The sequence below is a fragment of the Bacillus rossius genome, chromosome 8 (genome assembly GCF_032445375.1).
Source record: "Bacillus rossius redtenbacheri isolate Brsri chromosome 8, Brsri_v3, whole genome shotgun sequence".
Lineage (NCBI taxonomy): Eukaryota > Metazoa > Arthropoda > Insecta > Phasmatodea > Bacillidae > Bacillus > Bacillus rossius.
This window is the reverse complement of record NC_086336.1, coordinates 4,033,500-4,054,904: the sequence shown is the minus strand read 5'-3', so window position 1 is coordinate 4,054,904 and position 21,405 is coordinate 4,033,500. Positions and strand designations below refer to the sequence as shown.

General features: G+C 47.6%; 1 protein-coding gene across 1 annotated transcript in view; it reads right to left on the bottom strand.

Annotated features, from left to right (window-relative positions):
- LOC134535502 (unconventional myosin-Ia) overlaps positions 1 to 21,405 on the bottom strand; it is a 171,051-nt gene that overhangs the window by 28,355 nt on the left and 121,291 nt on the right. The window contains exons 13-15 of the mRNA XM_063374640.1: positions 12,950 to 13,183; positions 10,834 to 11,021; positions 8,313 to 8,449 (exon numbers count right to left, since the gene is read on the bottom strand). Coding sequence (XP_063230710.1) covers positions 8,313 to 8,449; positions 10,834 to 11,021; positions 12,950 to 13,183 — 559 coding nt within the window. The remainder of the gene's footprint in view (positions 1 to 8,312; positions 8,450 to 10,833; positions 11,022 to 12,949; positions 13,184 to 21,405) is intronic.

Sequence of the window (21,405 nt, the reverse complement as noted above, 5' to 3'; positions counted from 1 at the left end):
TATGTATATTGTATAGTTTCCGTGTAAATAGACCTTGGACATTATAAACATTGTTGGCATTGGTCAACACACTTGAGTTTTGAATCTCGCGCGCCGCGCTGCTGGCGATAGTGGCGCTGCTACTTGGCTGCTGTGAGTTGGCTGCCCTGCTTCCTCCGGAAGTCAGTTGTTCTACAAAGGCATGGTGGTAAGTGGTGCTATCGGGTACTCTTGCTATCTGGCGACATCGGTCGCCAAATTAAATAGTTTTGTGCAATTCGCTGTTTTATAGTCCATTAATGAACATTTTTGGTCCTCCGGGCCGGATCTAGTTCCGGTATTTTCGTTCGTTTTTTTGTGTAATTTTCGTTCGTGCTATCGCGGCGTTGTTAGCCTCGTGTGAAGTGAATTCTCGCACATTGACTAACAGTTTGTGACTCTGAAGTGCTCGTTTTGGTTGGCGGGAGCAGCGATCAGTGTCTCGGCTGTGGTTGAAACGTTTTAACTAGTTCGTTCGACGACTCTAACCTCTAGGTTGAGGTTATGTCTTCCGTTTCATTTGAAAACGATCGTTGAACCCTTTGGTAGTCAATCACCATGGCTGAAGGGCAGTCGGCGCTGGTGCGCATCCGTCTTGCTGAAGGTCGTATTAAGCGAGCCTTTGATCTCGCGCAGATGGTTCCCAGTGATAGCTCAAAAATAAATTTGTTTCGCGCCACAGCGCGCGACCTTCACTGCGTCCGAGAAAGGTTCGAAACGGACTTCGTCATCGTTGAAACAACCGCAACGACCGAAGATGGATTCGATGCTGAGGCGCACACCGCACGCTTGGCTGACTTTGAAGAAAAATATTTCGAAGTGATGTCAACATTGGAAGCCATTGAGGAGGTCAAGGTAGTATCACCAGGCACACCCACTACTCAGGTGAGCAAATCTCGTGTGGCTCTTCCAAAAATCTCTCTTCCCAAGTTTGATGGGAGCCCTCAGCAGTGGGCTAATTTCTCTAATTTATTTGTCACCCTGGTAGCCAACAATGCTGATATATCATCAGTGGAAAAACTGGCCTACCTCAAGACCGCCCTTAATGGGGAACCACTTGGAATGGTGCAATCTCTGCCGATCTCTGAAGCGAATTACGAGGTCGCATGGAAGCTTCTTGTTGGCCGCTACGAGAATAAGAGGCTAATTGTCTCAGTCCATGTAGAGGCCCTCTTGAAGGCCCCAATGGCTGCGTCTGACTCACCCAAGGCTCTGCGCAATTTGTTAACCATTGTAAACGAGAACCTCTTGGCCCTTAGGGCACTGGATGTCCCTGTAGACCAATGGGACTTGATTTTGCTCCCTATTTTGTGCAAGCGGTTAGACTCTGTCCTTCAAACACAGTGGGAGCTTACTCAAACCGATGCCCTTCCAACTGTAAAAAACCTTTTGTCCTTTATCGAAACCCATTGTCGGGCCCAGGAAACTGTGACAGCTTCTCGGTCACATGTTCCAGGTGCAGGACCTACACAGTCAAGGAACCAAATGCCAAGCTGGAGACAGGCTCGTCAATCTGTGAAAAGTTTGGTCAGCTCTCCACAATCATGTTGCGTTTGTAACAGTACCCATGTTGTTTTTAAGTGCCCTAAATTCATCAAGAGTAGTCCCAAGGACAGATATAAGATAGCTAAGGAGCACAAATTATGCCTGAATTGCTTGTCACCATCTCACGCATCCAAGGATTGTTCATCATCATCGTGTCGTTATTGTGGATCCAGGCATCATTCTCTGTTGCACTTCGAGCAACAGACAGCCATCAACCCTGGTCCGGGCAAGGATGCTTCAACCACACTCATTGAACCAAACCCTGCAACTGTTGCAGTTGCTGCCGCTCTACCAAGTGAAGCAAGAACAGTGTTATTATCAACAGCACAGGTACACGTGTTTGATTCAAGTGGAACTCCAATGGTCGTGAGGGCTCTGTTGGATACTGCCAGCCAAGCTAGCTTCGTCACAAGAGAGCTGTCTGCAAAGATTGAGGCTTACTCGTAGAAGATCTCATCTACCAGTACAAGGTTTAGCTAACACTTCAGTGAATGTGGCCAAGTCATGCGCCTCCATTGTTATGGCACCAGTTGGTAGCACGAGCCCCCAGTTTGCAGTAGATGTATTTGTAATTTCGAGAATCACCTCCAATTTGCCAAGTGCCAAGCTGAGCGCCAGGGTCCGTGGTGCAGTGGCACATTTGAAACTTGCCGACCCTGCATTTGACACCCCTGGTCCTGTTGATCTGTTAATTGGTGCAGAGTTAGTTCCTAGACTCCATACTGGGGCCAAAATTGACGGTTCTCCCGTAGCTCTGGACTCTGTGCTTGGGTGGATACTGATGGGACAGGTGGACACACAAGTCCCATCATTGACTGCAACATCTTTGTGTATCTCTCTTCTCACTTCACACCCTCCTTTGGATGAGGTAGTAAAAAGGTTCTGGGAATTAGAGGAGTTTCCTGCGACAACACACAAGTCTCCTGAAGATGTCAAATGTGAGGAATGGTTCAGTAAAACTCATCTGAGGTCTGGAGATGGGCGTTACAGTGTATCACTTCCCTTTCGGCAACCTCTTCTGAAATTGGGTGCGTCAAGGCCGCAGGCTCTTAACAGATTTCTTCGTCTTGAAAATCGTCTCAAGTCTGATCCCAAATTGAAGGCCATGTATTCAGAGTTTATGAGTGATTATGTAGCTAGTGGTCACATGGAAGAAGTAACAGAGACAGATTCCGTCAGAGTCGTATTATATTCCCCATCACTGTGTGGTTAAACCTGAAAGTTCAACTACAAAACTGAGGGTGGTTTTTGATGCATCCGCCAAGAGCTCTTCAGGTGTTTCGCTGAACGATGCGCTCTTTACTGGCACCCGGCTTCAACGGGACATAGTTGACCTATTGTTGAGTTTTCGTCTGCATGTAGTAGTCTTCACTGGTGACATCAAACAGATGTACAGACAGATAGGTGTACACACTCGTCATCAGGATTATCAGCGCATTGTTTGGAGGTTTAATGATGCTGAACCTGTGAAGGATTATCGTCTCAAGACTGTAACCTATGGTGTCTCTGCAGCACCGTTTCTCGCATTACGTACACTTCAACAATTGGCACAGGATGAAACCGAGCACTTCCCAACTGCATCACAGGTCTTACTTACAGATGTCTACGTTGACGATGTTGTCACTGGATCTAATTCGGTTGATTCTGCCTTGGCCATTCAGAGGGAGCTTATAACACTCCTAGGAAAAGGAGGCTTCAAGCTGCGCAAATTTATGAGCAACCACCAAGCTCTTCTGGATTGGTTGCCAGTGGAGGATATTGAGATCCCACAACCATTTTCATTGGATTCGGACGATTGTGTCATTAAGGTCTTGGGTCTGCAATGGAATCCTGTGTCGGACACATATTCCTACAAGATACAGCCTAGTTCTGGCAATGCCACAAAAAGGACAATCCTGTCAAATCTGGCTAGGATTTTTGATCCTCTTGGGTGGCTCACCCCACTGAGTATGTTTGCAAAGCACCTGATCCAAGTCTTGTAGGCACGGAACCTGGGCTGGGATACTGAACCACCGGATGACATCCTAAGCAACTGGAAGAACTTCAACACTCAGCTGTCACAACTGTCATCAGTTACCATTCCCCGACTGATTCGAGGACAGGCAGGAGGTTCCTACCAGTTGCATGGATTTTCGGACAGCTCCGAAATTGGTTACGCAGCAGTTGTGTACTTGCGCATTGACAACCCTGATGGTACAGTTCTGGTACACTTGCTGATTGCCAAGTCGAAGGTAGCGCCACTCAAGGTTCAGTCGCTGCCTCGCTTAGAACTATGTGGGGCCCTTTTGTTGGCTCGCCTGCTTCACCATGTCATTGATGCCTATGGAGCGACACTGCACTTCAGTTCGGTTACTGCCTGGACTGATTCACAGGTAACTCTTGCCTGGATAAACTCTTCTCCACATGAGTTAAAGACCTTTGTGGCAAACCGGGTTAGTCACATTCAAGAGCTAACTCGTCCAGAATGGTGGAAGCATGTTCGTTCGGAACATAACCCGGCAGACTGTGGATCCCGTGGGCTTCTGCCAGCACAAATTGTATCTCATCCTCTGTGATGGTCTGGCCCTTCATGGCTGAAGAAGGCTGAGGACCAGTGGCCTGAAGGTATTCCGTGCATTAAGGCTTCTGACGTAATCCTGCTTGAAAGGAAGGTAGTGGCATTGGGAACTTTTATCTCCCCTGGGGACTTGGACACATTATTGGAACGTTTCAGTCGGTTGACAAGGCTGTTGCGTGTTACTGCCTGCTTGTTCAGATTTATCAACAATTGTCATCATCCACTGGAAGGACGGGCCATAGAAGAGCTGTCATCGAAGGATCTAAACACTGCCCTAGAGTTCTGGATACGTTATGTTCAGTCCATGTGCTATCGAAGTGATTTAATTGCCTTGAAGAAGGATCAAATCACCTCCCCACCACTTCGTAGATTGCTACCGTTCATTGACTCCAAGGGAGTGATTAGGGTGGGCGGCAGACTGTCTCATTCGGATCTGCCCTTTGAGCAGAAGCACCCAGCCCTTCTTCCTAAATCGAATCCCCTGACAAGACTGATCATAGGTCATTACCATGAAGTTAATCAACATCCGGGAATACAAGCACTCCAGGCCATTCTCAGGGAGAAGTTCTGGATTATGGGGGACAAGCGTGCAATCACCAACCTTGTGCACCGTTGTGTGCGTTGTTTTCGTGCATCTCCATCATCAGTTGCTCCGCTGATGGGAAACCTTCCAGCTATGCGGGTTCAGCAGGTAAAACCGTTCTCAAGGTCGGGGGTTGATTACGCTGGTCCATTCTTGATTAAGATGGCCCGTCTTCGCAAGGCTGCTGTGCTGAAAGCATATCTATGCGTGTTTGTCTGTTGCGCAACAAAGGCAGTACATATCGAGCTAGCCTCGGACTTATCGACAGATGTGTTTTTGGCTGCCTATAAACGTTTCATTGCACGTCGAGGACGTTCCTCGGACATCTACAGCGATTGTGGCACCAACTTTGTTGGGGCACGAAATCAGCTCTCCGAACTACAACAACTCCTCACGTCGTCTTCCCATCAAACAACAGTGGCTTCATCGCTCGCACATCTTGGTGTGACTTGGCATTTCAACCCGCCAGCTGCTCCTCACTTTGGGGGTTTATGGGAAGCGGGTGTCAAGTCGTTCAAGTCCCATTTGAGGAGGGTGATAGGAGAGCAGATACTAACGTACAAGGAGTTAAACACAGTATTGGCTCAGGTTGAAGCAGTGTTGAACTCAAGGCCGTTGTGTCCCCTCAGTGCGGATCCCAAGGACTTCACTCCTCTGACCCCAGGCCATTTCCTGACGCTGGAACCGTTAGTGACAATACCCGAACCAGATTTACGTCAGGTAAAAGTGAACTGTTTGCATCGCTGGCAGCTTGTATCCCGACTACATCAAGATTTCTGGCATCGCTGGCATCGGGATTACCTGCACACGCTGCAACAACGTAGCAAATGGCAGAAAAGGGCGTCAGGTCTTGCCCCCAACCAGATGGTGCTGGTCAAGGAAGACAGGCTTCCACCTCTGCAATGGCCGCTGGGGCGCATTGTTGATCTTCATCATGGAACGGACGGCGTGGCACGAGTGGCCACTGTACGCACTGTCACAGGCACTGTCAAACGGCCAGCAGTGAAATTATGCCCGCTCCCCTGTGACTGTTGAAATCGGTGATTTCAAGGTGGGCGGTATGTTATGTATATTGTATAGTTTCCGTGTAAATAGACCTTGGACATTATAAACATTGTTGGCATTGGTCAACACACTTGAGTTTTGAATCTCGTGCGCCGCGCTGCTGGCGATAGTGGCGCTGCTACTTGGCTGCTGTGAGTTGGCTGCCCTGCTTCCTCCGGAAGTCAGTTGTTCTACAAAGGCATGGTGGTAAGTGGTGCTATCGGGTACTCTTGCTATCTGGCGACATCGGTCGCCAAATTAAATAGTTTTGTGCAATTCGCTGTTTTATAGTCCATTAATGAACACTAAGCATTACACATAAACGTAAACCAAACAATGCAGTGTAATCTCAGATGAAAGTGCTTCAAGCTGAAAAACATATGTCCCTTTTAACCCATACCCCTAATGTCAAGGTAATTAATCATAGTACCAATAAATGCTTCAAACCTCAAGTACTTCAGCACAGACATGGTGGTGCTAAGAGCATAAGCTCTGGGTTTGCACACAAACACATCAAACATGAACAGAAGTACACTAATAGTTAGCTGCTTGGTTTCAAAATGTTGCTTCTAATTTTGCAATGTATAGACCTACATATAATAAAGGATGTACTTTACAATGAACTGTCACTAATATAAAACATCTTGCAGGAAACTATAAAAAAAAATTAAACTCTACTTATTTATAACAATGTTCCACTACTTTAGTTTCTGGCGTTTAAGACAACACAGAATCTAAAAAAAAAATTTAAAAAAAAAGTAAGTTTTTCAGTACTAAAACTAGAAAATATTTTTTTATATTTACACATAAGGTGTGGGCATGTGGTTTAGGCATGCATGTAGCATAATCTAGCTTACTTACATGTTACTGAAAAACTTTTTGGGTGGCATTTCACAAGGAAATTAAGTGCACGTAAAAAAGCTATAAAAAATAATTATTGCTTTAATTTTTTTCACACTCTCGATATTTACTGTTGTGATGGATTAAAAGATCAATAGGTAGAGCGGAGATTTTATGATGTGATAAAAAAGCATTATTATTTATTAAAATTAGTAAAATTCATCTTTATTATCATTAAACATTAAAACACACGTAAGCAAACAGTGAATATCAAGCATAATTTGGTTGATCAAATATCAATTGCTTTAACATTTCATGGTAAAATACTTAAAAAGTGTACAGAAAATTATTCTACATAAAGTTAAACAAGAATCTGCAACTACAACATTCAATAAGTTCCTTTGTTCATGAGAAAGTTATAAATATGAAAATTAAAAGTACAGCTAAACATTTCTTTAACTGCAATTTCTATAGCCAAGTTTTTATTATTTTAGTTTAAGTATTTAGTTTATTTAGTTATTTAAGTATTTTAGTATTCTTTTAGTATTTATTTTATATGAACCAAAAATTCAATATGCAATTTTAAAATCCTGAAATAATTATAGTATACGTTTCCTTGTGATGTTTCTCTCAGGACTTCAGCCATGCCTGTATAGTATCAGCTATAAACTGCTTTTATTTACTTTGAATAACCATCAATAGAGACTAATTTAATATTTTTAGTTAGTACATAAAATATTATTTTTTTAAAATAAAAGCCTAACCAAATATATATGAAAATAATTGTATATTTTAATAGAAAAAATGAGGTGATTGAGGAAAATTTTGCTTAATTTATTTTTTACATTCCATTTTAGTGTTAACGTGGTGCATTGTCAGTCATTTCAGTATTTGGTGGTGTAGAAACTTCAATTTCGCTGTTATTTCACTTTTATCACTATTCACCATGTTATCTTGCCTCTATTGATAGGGCGAGGAGATTTATTTTTTGCCGTGTCCAGGCAGAAGAGTGAGAATTCAAATTGTAAACCCACAGTTTTACAAACAAATGGAAGGAGATCAGTTAACTACTCTACTTTTTAATTGTGAAGCATAGAAAAAGATTTGGCATATGTGGCACTGAACGCTGCTGACTAACAGCTGCAATCTTAGATACAAGCATACACAGGTTCAAGTCATTCTAAAAATATCTCTTTTCCTTCCTCTACCTCTCACTTCTATGGCCTTCTTTCAAACACTAGGCAACAGAAACGTAAGTACCACCATTTGTGAGAACTGTACTAAACCGCAACAAAAGTATTGTTACATTAAGGTGACGTGCCATATAAAACTAGTAGCAGCTTAGCATCATATTCTTTTATATGCCAGAAAAGAAATATTGTAGAGGCAGTAGAATACATCTGCTATGTCTGCACATTAACTTTTTGCATTGCTTCCACCACGTCTTTTTTAGTCATTATAAACACAGTTTTACCAAAACCAAATTTCCTGCTGCCAACTTCCGATAGTCTGCATTCATCCGACGCCTGCAGTACCTGTATCAATTATTGCTGACTTGGTTAAGAGCTTACTTAATATAAGCTGGGACTTCTGACACCAGCAGTTGGTATCTGAACAGCTTTATTAATGAATTTTTGGTATTGGAAAGCTGAAAATTGACAGATCTGGTACATACGTACACACAATTCATCACCAAGCGGGCACTGTGGTAAATGTTAACCTCACCTTCTGGGAAGAGGATCTTGAGCAGCGGGTGATGACAGCGGTACATGGCTTGTGATAGGTTCCTGTGCAGTATGTCGTTATTCTTGTCCACGAACCCACACACGTTGTACGTCACAGTGCCGGCATAGTGGCGTAGCCTGTGACCAAATCAACGCACCACTAAAGCACCGATTGGAGTTTCATGCAATAACAAAGTTACCTTGAGATTCGGGGGTTTGCAATACGGAAAACTTGGTTTGGATTCAGTCTTAATAAAACTTCATTTAGTGCCAAAATTATTCACATTTTTTGAAAATTATTACTAAATACCTAAAGAAAGAATAATTTATTTTTTCTTAAAAGAGATTTTTTTTTACAAAATTCATAACAAAACACAAAGGTTTTTTAATTTTATGTGAACCTAAACAAATCTTAAACAAAAATAAATCATAACCTATTGACCATATTGTGCATAAATAACTTCTTAACTATACTACCTGAATTTCTTATTTTACTGCATTTAAAAATTAAGATGAAGAAAAATCCTAACTGTCTATGATAATTTTTGTCATAAAAGTTAGTATATATAGTGATCACTTCAAAACTGATTTACTTATGGTTTAGCTGTATTCGCAAGAGATTTCTGGTGCCACTTTCATCAGTATGAGTGATTTACACAGCTTCTTATAAAACAGGAAGTGAGAGGTAAGAATAAAACAAAAATAAGTTGCTACAGAAGCTGTTGTTCGGAAACCAAAACAGAGCATACAAAAAGAAAAAAATACAGAATAGTCCCATGGTGTGAGGATGAAGAGGGGGAGGGATATACAAAGGTGAGCAGAAAGAGAGGAAGTGGGAGAGACACTGTGAGAAACACTAATATCGAGCTTTCTCTCTCTCCCACACTCTCCACACATTCCAAAGTGTTATACTGTCTCATCTTTCACATGCTTGCCGGTTTACGAGGCAGCCGAAAGTGGCAGAAGTGATGCAGTTTAGAAGCAGAACAACCAAGCTCTTCCTGTAGCAGACAGGAGATCAAAGAGCTTGAAGTTACAGCAGAAGAAGTATAAACCATCTACACAGCAACGCATATGGAAATTTACCAATAAAACTAAAATGGTTAAAGACATTTTCGTTGAAAATGAAGTTAAAAAAATTATATTCTATGGTCTATGCTTTTATTCTTTAGTATGCACGGTTTTTGAGATACATACTTTTGCTGAGGACTTTCGAAAACCTAACATATGAAAAAGGAGAGCTTATTTTTGTAAGAATTTATGTAAAACATGAAAAAGATTATAAAATCAGGTTTTAGCTTCAAAGCATCATAATCACATTATTTTTACAGTTTATCGTAATTGTGAATTTTTTAGGTCTCCACTTATTATGTATATATTTTTTTTTAGATCAAAATGTATGCCCTTGTCTATAAATACACTCAATAGATTTGAATTTACTATATGTATTTACACTATGAAAATTAAGATTTTACTAGCAATAATTGAAAATTATGCAGCATCATTGCATTTTGGGTATTTGCACATTTACTGTAACAACAATAACACTATACAGAAAAAGTATGTTAGAACTTTCACAATTGCCTCAATAAATTTTGATGTCTCGGACAATAGTAAACCGATTGGACAAAATGTAAGCTGCCACCCTGTCCAATATTAGATACCTTGACAACAGAGACTATTTCTTCACTTTTGCAAAATAAAACTCTTTGGGAGTTAAAATTTAATTTTCCACACCATACAAAAACTGCTGAAAGATGCATCAATCTTGACACAGAGTTCACACACAAGTGTGCAACCAAGGGACCACAGACAGCTACGTTAGGGAAACTTTATCATCATAATATACAGTGCCAAAATTTTATGAATAATATTAATGCAGACCACACCAATATAATTTATCACACTTCAATTGGTTGTATGGTGTGAGTGAACTCTAAATCGCAGCCACCTCATTTGAAGAGTTCTGTGTCATTTCATGAACAAAATTTTGAAATGAGCAAAGTGTTACAAAAAGTTATAATTTATCAACTTGTTAAAAAAAATCACTCACATTTAGGAAGTATTAAGAAAGATGGCCTATTATATTTTGAAATACCACAATGCTTCTCTTTGTAAAAATGTTAAAACTCAGAATTTTTGCCAAAACTGCACAGGATTTTATCTCTAATGCATGAACTCAAAATGAAGAACAAAGTTTGTAAACATATATTTTTTTGTCGTCAGGCAACTGAAATAAAAAAAAACTTTGATGCTACTAAAAACCAAATTACTGATGTACCTGTATATTTTTGGAGCACATTGTTAAAATATAGTGTGGTAATTTTTTTCCTAACTTTGACCATTTGCTGGAACTAAAGATCCTAGCAACATTTTTTTCATTATTATTTTTTTTAATTGGAACGCCAATACTCAAATTTTGGACCCCTTATTGGATTTATATTCTAACAAACTGCTGACTGGTGAAGAAACACGCCCCAGGGCACGGGGAACCGCGGGAAGCCAATGAGGACGGGCCTGACCTGAAGCAGTTGGCGGGCAGGTTGTTGTCGGAGCCGCCACCACCACTGCTGCCACCCCCGCGGTGCCGCACCTCGCAGTGCGAGCTGCCCACGTAGCACTGCGCCAGCTTGCCGAGGAACACTTCGTCCGAGAGCAGCCCCGACTTCAGGCACTCCTCGTCCAGCATGGACAGGATCCCGTGGTGGTTCTGCGACCGGCAACACACGCACCGCGCTCACTTCGTGCGCACTGGTGTTTCTATCATAACACCAGTACCTCTCCTTGCGTTTCAAACAGCCTCTCCAACAAAAGACTTGAACATAGAAAAACGTTCACGTGGCAGAATACCGATAATACGGAATCTTCCGTCCTTCGCGGATGCCGGAATACTGAAAATTCCGGATTAACAGGCTGTATCTCCTCCTGTCGCCAAACGCCAAGATTCAGAGCAAATGCATCTATAAAATGGTATTTGTCATCATGTATTTTTATTAGGAACACAAGGATAAACATTTCAACACAAATACAGGCCAGAATTTTTTTTGTTTTATTTTGAATGTATCATTTGTACACACGTACAGATAACAGCACAGAAACTGTCCAGCGCTCTCTCGACTACCCCCAGGCCACTGATGTGTGTTCTCAAACTCGGATCAAATTAATAGGTTTTTACTTCTTAACTTAAGTTCACTTGGTTGGCACATGTCTATACAGTCCCGACCATTAGGCATTACGGGGTATTACGTGCAGGATTATCTGAGTTTAACTATACAAAAGTTAATTTAAAAAGTACACTGCAGCAAAAGGTTACTTTTCATAATTTAAAACCACAAAAAATAAAAAACCCACTCATTCATAACATCTGCATTTTATAATTTTCTTCACAGTAACTATTATTAACTGAATTGAAGAGAAAACTGGTTTATGCTCTTTAAGAATGGTAGTTATTAATAGTATGAATATTAATATTCAACATAAGTACAGTGAAAGGTCTTTAATATGACAAATTCCGGGCCACAGCCAGGTTCGTAATTCTGCTGGATTATCAAACATCTATACAGTTTAAGAAAAGAAAATAAACAAGGGCAAATAGGCATCTCTATAGAAAGGAATCATACCCATGAGCTTTATTGTTGAAAAATTGATAAGATATTAAATTGCGTTTGTAACAAAGGATCTCCTCTTCAAATCATCACGGAAAGGTACCCGTGGAATATGAAATGTTACCCGCTAGAAAACAGGAATTACTGTACAGAGCTAGAAATGCCGGCAGCACATTATCGCGACGTGGAGTCAAGGCCAACAACCGGACCCATCCTGAAAAATCGTAAATAGAAACAGCTTTATTTATGCCACGTAAAAGAATGTGTCAATCCTTAAAATGTTGGATTACAGACCTTTCACTGTTTTTAATTTTGACGTGACGTCTAATAAATCGATGAACGCCGGCTGCACGCACGAAAAAGTGCCCCGTTACGCTCATTGTTCCGTTATGCTGTGTCCCGTAACACTCATTGTTCCGTTACTCTGTGTCCCATTACGTTCATTGTATGCTTGCGCCGCACCAACAGAAGTGAAAACTTAAAACTTTGTTTATAAATGTGTAATATGATATAATTTCTACGTCAAATGTACGTAAGAAAATGAATCTGATTACTAGTATAATTTCAAGTATTTATTCTTTTATTATTAAAAAAAGTAGCATCTGTCAGCGAGTGCAGTAATAAAAGGTTATGTTAGATATTTGATTACAATTTATTTACATGAAAACTTGTTCATAATTATAATTAAACTTTATAGCTAAACGCCAGTTTTTAAAATTAATTACAAGTCATCTACACGTGAACTGTTTGGTCGACTGTTTATAAAGTGAAGTGAAAAGTTAATGTGGTTTTCAGTGCTTATCACAACAATTTCTGCAATAAAGGTTAATTATTTTTGCATTTTAAAAATCTGATTACTAGTATATATTCTTTTATTATTAAAATAAAAATTATTCAATTTTATTCATAAAAGTGTGCAATCATTTCATCAATGTTTTGTTATGATGTTGTCACGTTAAACTATCGTCCATAAACCGACTTTACAGACAAGCAATTTAAAGCGTGCGCGGAGGGACGATGGGAATGTGCTGACCCGCTCGATGAGGTCGCAGACCGCGGAGTTGCTGCGGAAGTCGACGGGCGTCCACTCGATGCCCTCGCGGGCGTACTCCTCCTGCTCCTCCCGCAGAGCGCTCTCCGTCACCACCTGGTGCAGCTTCTCGTTGCAGAAGTTGATGATGAACTGCTCGAAGCCGTTCCGCTCCAGCATCTCGAAGCCGTACACATCCAGGATGCCCAGCACCTTGCGCCTGCCGTGCCGCTTCGCCTGCCGACCCGAGAGCCGAGAGCCTTCAGGCCTGGCCTCCCCATTTGTGAAGTGAAACTTCTAATGCGAGGTTGCGTTGCAACAAGGTTGCGTTCAACATTTAACGCTCCTGGGGAAGGGAATTAGAAAGAGAGAGAGCGAGACTGAATGCTATTGTAAGGAACTAAGTAGAGAAAAATAAAAAAAAAATAAAGATCCTGACAGTTTGTAGTGTCGCCACATTTGTTTCAATTTTCAATACCCTTTTTGTATATTACAATTTAAATTGCAGAAAAAAAATCATGTTTCATAGACACATAAATAGTGAGTGTGTGATGTCATTTCTCTATGTCCACGAGGTCTCGCCGCGTCAAATTTTCTCCTTGGGGCGAACCCGTCCGCTTGATTAAATAAACATGCTTTTATCGTTGAATGATTTAATGATTTATTTTTTTTTAGTTTGATTTGATATAATATGATTTCACTAAAAATCAATTTCTACCCCTTCCTATTTTCATTTCCACATTACGAAGTTTCACTTCTTTCGCGCGGAGAGACTCCGCGCATTATTTTTTTTTGGCATTCCTCGCTCCCACTATTTATGCCCAGCAAATTCTGAACATGGCTACATTTTATTTACGAGGAAATAATTTGACTGAATATAATGTGACCCCCAAAATTTTTGATTATGATTTATTTCATGAGAAAGACCTTATGGATTGGAAATCGCAGTTGAAGTACATAGCACTTGAAAATTATTTAAATTATTAATTTTATTCCCTATTTGCTGGACCCTTTCTGGTGCCACTTTCGTCATTAGAGTCATTTACATGGTCTCTCTTGAAACAACCAATCCGCAGTTAGAAAAAAAATTGTGTTTTATGACTGTAGTTCAGAAAGCAAAGAATGTGGTGACATAGGGTGGTCAGGGGGTCGTCTGGGAGGGTGAAAGAGGAGGGGAGGAATGGTAATATTTAGGCATTTCTCAGCTAGAAACTTATAAAATGAATTCCAGTTAATATCTCAGCAAAATTATAAAAGCAAAATCTTTAACTAAGAAGACTTGCCTGACATTTGACCAATAATAGATATTATGATATGAATATGTGGTGAAAAAACCTGTTTCAAAACATAAACTGTAATACTTGTATAGTGGAACATTCGTGAATAAGAGTGTTACCCTAAATTATATCCATTTAATATTTTCACTTCGACAATATTTGCAGTGTTTGTAGAACTTTTTCAAATAGACATTATCCAAACACTTGGAATTCTATAAAGAAATACTTTCATTTTTATTTAAAATAAATAACTGGTTCTGTTGTAACTTCCAAGGAATATAACCATCTTGGGAAGCACTTAAGACTCTTAAGTCATATGTGTTGTCAACTTATTTTTATGTGATGAATCTTCAGCCAAAGTTTGTCGATAGAATTCAGACTCATCCTGTATAAACAGTTTCAATATATTACTGTCATGATCGATCTGACAATCAAGCTATACTTTACTAGTACAACAAAACAATCTGAAATCTGAATTTTTTTGTAATGCTAGAACCACAATAGCACGACAGTGGCTATGAAAGATTTCTAACCAATAACGTTTGACAAATCTTTAACAAAAGCATGACAAAAATGGCAGAAATGACAGACTGCCCCAATTATAAACACTTTTATTTCCATTGCGTTGTGTGTCAGAATTTTGTGCACTGGTAATTATATTATTACTCTTGTATTTTCAATGTTTTGTTCACTAAATTTATTTGTGAAATCTCACAATTGGAGTACTCACAGCTATATTTACAATTGAATGTTAAATATGAATTAAAGAAATTTCTCTCACAAATATTGAATTAGAAAACATGTAAGCATTGATGGATGTCTTATGTTTGGTGCTTAAATAACATTAAGAAACATTTTACATAATTTATTACGTAGCATGGGTAAAAACCGTATGCTCACTATAACGCAAAATTTTGCTGTTGCATCGCCATCTTTGCATCGCACCTTCGTACTATTGTGCTTCCAGCATAAGTTGAAAGCACGTGTACAGTAAGCAGTTTAGAACCACAGCAAAAATACCACTTAGTAATTTAAAACTCCTTTTATATTTTTGATTTAGTATTTACAGCCATTAACATGAAATATCAAATACATATTGCTGTTGCTTCATCTTGAAAGTTAAAAAATACAAGTATTTGTTAAAATATGATTTTTAAACAATCAAAAATATTAGTTCAGTATTTAATTTGAAAAAATCTTATCTTGTATTAAAATTATATTTGAACAATAAAAGTGATATTAGCACAGGCCTAGAATTAATGATAATGTGCCAAGAAAATTAATTTAATCAATGCTGGAAGTAAACAGGAAACTCTACAGTAAAAATTAATTAATTTACTCCCTGTTATATATACATCATTACTAGAGACCTGCTAAATTCGCGGATTCATTCGGTGATAGGCTAGAATTCAAACACATATACCTTGTCGTCGCCCAGGTTTTTCCCCAGGAAAAGTGCAGCTGCCCGGCTGCTCGTGGTAGAGGGGGTTCAGGCCTCGTGGCCTCCGGGGAACGTCAACCTGGTGCCCGAAATGACTAATACCAAATTCAACGATCGACTCATGATTTATTAGCCCACTAACACGGAATACTTGGGGCTGGCCCCGTTCCTGCCTGCGTCCGTCTGGGGTGAAGCCCGGCTCCGTGGGCTGTGCCACGCCGTTCCGTACCGCACCGAAAGTCCGTGCGACGCTGGCACTGACACGATAACTATTAACTTCCCGATGTTCAGGATAGGTTTTAAGTCTCTGTAGGTTGCAAGCCTTCTCCCGCGTCTCAATCATGACCGCTTGTTAGGCAACCGCGCCACGAGAATCTCCCGCGATTCACGCGACTCTCCGCGACTACTCCTCGGGGCCGTCTGCCCAGCGACTACTCCGCGACTACTCCTCGGGGCCGTCTGCCCAGCGACTACTCCGCGACTACTCCTCGGGGCCGCCTGCCCAGCGACTACTCCGCGACTACTCCTCGGGGCCGTCTGCCCAGCGACTACTCCGCGACTACTCCTCGGTACCGTCTGCCCAGCGACTACTCCGCGACTACTCCTCGGTACCGTCTGCCCAGCGACTACTCCGCGACTACTCCTCGGTGCCGTCTGCCCAGCGGCTACTCCGCGACTACTCCTCGGGGCCGTCTGCCCAGCGACTACTCCGCGACTACTCCTCGGGGCCGCCTGCCCAGCGACTACTCCGCGACTACTCCTCGGGGCCGTCTGCCCAGCGACTACTCCGCGACTACTCCTCGGGGCCGTCTGCCCAGCGACTACTCCGCGACTACTCCTCGGGGCCGTCTGCCCAGCGACTACTCCGCGACTACTCCTCGGGGCCGTCTGCCCAGCGACTACTCCGCGACTACTCCTCGGGGCCGTCTGCCCAGCGACTACTCCGCGACTACTCCTCGGGGCCGTCTGCCCAGCGACTACTCCGCGACTACTCCTCGGGGCCGTCTGCCCAGCGACTACTCCGCGACTACTCCTCGGGGCCGTCTGCCCAGCGACTACTCCGCGACTACTCCTCGGGGCCGTCTGCCCAGCGACTACTCCGCGACTACTCCTCGGGACCGTCTGCCCAGCGACTACTCCGCGACTACTCCTCGGGGCCGTCTGCCCAGCGACTACTCCGCGACTACTCCTCGGGGCCGTCTGCCCAGCGACTACTCCGCGACTACTCCTCGGGGCCGTCTGCCCAGCGACTACTCCGCGACTACTCCTCGGGGCCGTCTGCCCAGCGACTACTCCGCGACTACTCCTCGGGGCCGTCTGCCCAGCGACTACTCCGCGACTACTCCTCGGGGCCGTCTGCCCAGCGACTACTCCGCGACTACTCCTCGGGGCCGTCTGCCCAGCGACTACTCCGCGACTACTCCTCGGGGCCGTCTGCCCAGCGACTACTCCGCGACTACTCCTCGGGGCCGCCTGCCCAGCGACTACTCCGCGACTACTCCTCGGGGCCGTCTGCCCAGCGACTACTCCGCGACTACTCCTCGGGGCCGTCTGCCCAGCGACTACTCCGCGACTACTCCTCGGGGCCGTCTGCCCAGCGACTACTCCGCGACTACTCCTCGGGGCCGCCTGCCCAGCGACTACTCCGCGACTACTCCTCGGGGCCGCCTGCCCAGCGACTACTCCGCGACTACTCCTCGGGGCCGTCTGCCCAGCGACTACTCCGCGACTACTCCTCGGGGCCGTCTGCCCAGCGACTACTCCGCGACTACTCCTCGGGGCCGTCTGCCCAGCGACTACTCCGCGACTACTCCTCGGGGCCGTCTGCCCAGCGACTACTCCGCGACTACTCCTCGGGGCCGTCTGCCCAGTGACTACTCCGCGACTACTCCTCGGGGCCGTCTGCCCAGCGACTACTCCGCGACTACTCCTCGGGGCCGTCTGCCCAGCGACTACTCCGCGACTACTCCTCGGGGCCGTCTGCCCAGCGACTACTCCGCGACTACTCCTCGGGGCCGTCTGCCCAGCGACTACTCCGCGACTACTCCTCGGGGCCGCCTGCCCAGCGACTACTCCGCGACTACTCCTCGGGGCCGCCTGCCCAGCGACTACTCCGCGACTACTCCTCGGGGCCGCCTGCCCAGCGACTACTCCGCGACTACTCCTCGGGGCCGCCTGCCCAGCGACTACTCCGCGACTACTCCTCGGGGCCGTCTGCCCAGCGACTACTCCGCGACTACTCCTCGGGGCCGTCTGCCCAGCGACTACTCCGCGACTACTCCTCGGGGCCGTCTGCCCAGCGACTACTCCGCGACTACTCCTCGGGGCCGTCTGCCCAGCGACTACTCCGCGACTACTCCTCGGGGCCGTCTGCCCAGCGACTACTCCGCGACTACTCCTCGGGGCCGTCTGCCCAGCGACTACTCCGCGACTACTCCTCGGGGCCGTCTGCCCAGCGACTACTCCGCGACTACTCCTCGGGGCCGTCTGCCCAGCGACTACTCCGCGACTACTCCTCGGGGCCGTCTGCCCAGCGACTACTCCGCGACTACTCCTCGGGGCCGTCTGCCCAGCGACTACTCTGCGACTACTCCTCGGGGCCGTCTGCCCAGCGACTACTCCGCGACTACTCCTCGGGGCCGTCTGCCCAGCGACTACTCCGCGACTACTCCTCGGGGCCGCCTGCCCAGCGACTACTCCGCGACTACTCCTCGGGGCCGTCTGCCCAGCGACTACTCCGCGACTACTCCTCGGGGCCGTCTGCCCAGCGACTACTCCGCGACTACTCCTCGGGGCCGTCTGCCCAGCGACTACTCCGCGACTACTCCTCGGGGCCGCCTGCCCAGCGACTACTCCGCGACTACTCCTCGGGGCCGCCTGCCCAGCGACTACTCCGCGACTACTCCTCGGGGCCGTCTGCCCAGCGACTACTCCGCGACTACTCCTCGGGGCCGTCTGCCCAGCGACTACTCCGCGACTACTCCTCGGGGCCGTCTGCCCAGCGACTACTCCGCGACTACTCCTCGGGGCCGTCTGCCCAGCGACTACTCCGCGACTACTCCTCGGGGCCGTCTGCCCAGCGACTACTCCGCGACTACTCCTCGGGGCCGTCTGCCCAGCGACTACTCCGCGACTACTCCTCGGGGCCGTCTGCCCAGCGACTACTCCGCGACTACTCCTCGGGGCCGTCTGCCCAGCGACTACTCCGCGACTACTCCTCGGGGCCGTCTGCCCAGCGACTACTCCGCGACTACTCCTCGGGGCCGCCTGCCCAGCGACTACTCCGCGACTACTCCTCGGGGCCGCCTGCCCAGCGACTACTCCGCGACTACTCCTCGGGGCCGCCTGCCCAGCGACTACTCCGCGACTACTCCTCGGGGCCGTCTGCCCAGCGACTACTCCGCGACTACTCCTCGGGGCCGTCTGCCCAGCGACTACTCCGCGACTACTCCTCGGGGCCGTCTGCCCAGCGACTACTCCGCGACTACTCCTCGGGGCCGTCTGCCCAGCGACTACTCCGCGACTACTCCTCGGGGCCGTCTGCCCAGCGACTACTCCGCGACTACTCCTCGGGGCCGTCTGCCCAGCGACTACTCCGCGACTACTCCTCGGGGCCGTCTGCCCAGCGACTACTCCGCGACTACTCCTCGGGGCCGTCTGCCCAGCGACTACTCCGCGACTACTCCTCGGGGCCGTCTGCCCAGCGACTACTCCGCGACTACTCCTCGGGGCCGTCTGCCCAGCGACTACTCCGCGACTACTCCTCGGGGCCGTCTGCCCAGCGACTACTCCGCGACTACTCCTCGGGGCCGTCTGCCCAGCGACTACTCCGCGACTACTCCTCGGGGCCGTCTGCCCAGCGACTACTCCGCGACTACTCCTCGGGGCCGTCTGCCCAGCGACTACTCCGCGACTACTCCTCGGGGCCGTCTGCCCAGCGACTACTCCGCGACTACTCCTCGGGGCCGTCTGCCCAGCGACTACTCCGCGACTACTCCTCGGGGCCGTCTGCCCAGCGACTACTCCGCGACTACTCCTCGGGGCCGTCTGCCCAGCGACTACTCCGCGACTACTCCTCGGGGCCGTCTGCCCAGCGACTACTCCGCGACTACTCCTCGGGGCCGTCTGCCCAGCGACTACTCCGCGACTACTCCTCGGGGCCGTCTGCCCAGCGACTACTCCGCGACTACTCCTCGGGGCCGTCTGCCCAGCGACTACTCCGCGACTACTCCTCGGGGCCGTCTGCCCAGCGACTACTCCGCGACTACTCCTCGGGGCCGCCTGCCCAGCGACTACTCCGCGACTACTCCTCGGGGCCGTCTGCCCAGCGACTACTCCGCGACTACTCCTCGGGGCCGTCTGCCCAGCGACTACTCCGCGACTACTCCTCGGGGCCGTCTGCCCAGCGACTACTCCGCGACTACTCCTCGGGGCCGCCTGCCCAGCGACTACTCCGCGACTACTCCTCGGGGCCGTCTGCCCAGCGACTACTCCGCGACTACTCCTCGGGGCCGTCTGCCCAGCGACTACTCCGCGACTACTCCTCGGGGCCGTCTGCCCAGCGACTACTCCGCGACTACTCCTCGGGGCCGTCTGCCCAGCGACTACTCCGCGACTACTCCTCGGGGCCGTCTGCCCAGCGACTACTCCGCGACTACTCCTCGGGGCCGTCTGCCCAGCGACTACTCCGCGACTACTCCTCGGGGCCGTCTGCCCAGCGACTACTCCGCGACTACTCCTCGGGGCCGTCTGCCCAGCGACTACTCCGCGACTACTCCTCGGGGCCGTCTGCCCAGCGACTACTCCGCGACTACTCCTCGGGGCCGCCTGCCCAGCGACTACTCCGCGACTACTCCTCGGGGCCGCCTGCCCAGCGACTACTCCGCGACTACTCCTCGGGGCCGCCTGCCCAGCGACTACTCCGCGACTACTCCTCGGGGCCGCCTGCCCAGCGACTACTCCGCGACTACTCCTCGGGGCCGCCTGCCCAGCGACTACTCCGCGACTACTCCTCGGGGCCGTCTGCCCAGCGACTACTCCGCGACTACTCCTCGGGGCCGCCTGCCCAGCGACTACTCCGCGACTACTCCTCGGGGCCGTCTGCCCAGCGACTACTCCGCGACTACTCCTCGGGGCCGCCTGCCCAGCGACTACTCCGCGACTACTCCTCGGGGCCGCCTGCCCAGCGACTACTCCGCGACTACTCCTCGGGGCCGCCTGCCCAGCGACTACTCCGCGACTACTCCTCGGGGCCGTCTGCCCAGCGACTACTCCGCGACTACTCCTCGGGGCCGTCTGCCCAGCGACTACTCCGCGACTACTCCTCGGGGCCGCCTGCCCAGCGACTACTCCGCGACTACTCCTCGGGGCCGCCTGCCCAGCGACTACTCCGCGACTACTCCTCGGGGCCGTCTGCCCAGCGACTACTCCGCGACTACTCCTCGGGGCCGTCTGCCCAGCGACTACTCCGCGACTACTCCTCGGGGCCGTCTGCCCAGCGACTACTCCGCGACTACTCCTCGGAGCCGCCTGCCCAGCGACTACTCCGCGACTACTCCTCGGGGCCGCCTGCCCAGCGACTACTCCGCGACTACTCCTCGGGGCCGTCTGCCCAGCGACTACTCCGCGACTACTCCTCGGGGCCGCCTGCCCAGCGACTACTCCGCGACTACTCCTCGGGGCCGCCTGCCCAGCGACTACTCCGCGACTACTCCTCGGGGCCGTCTGCCCAGCGACTACTC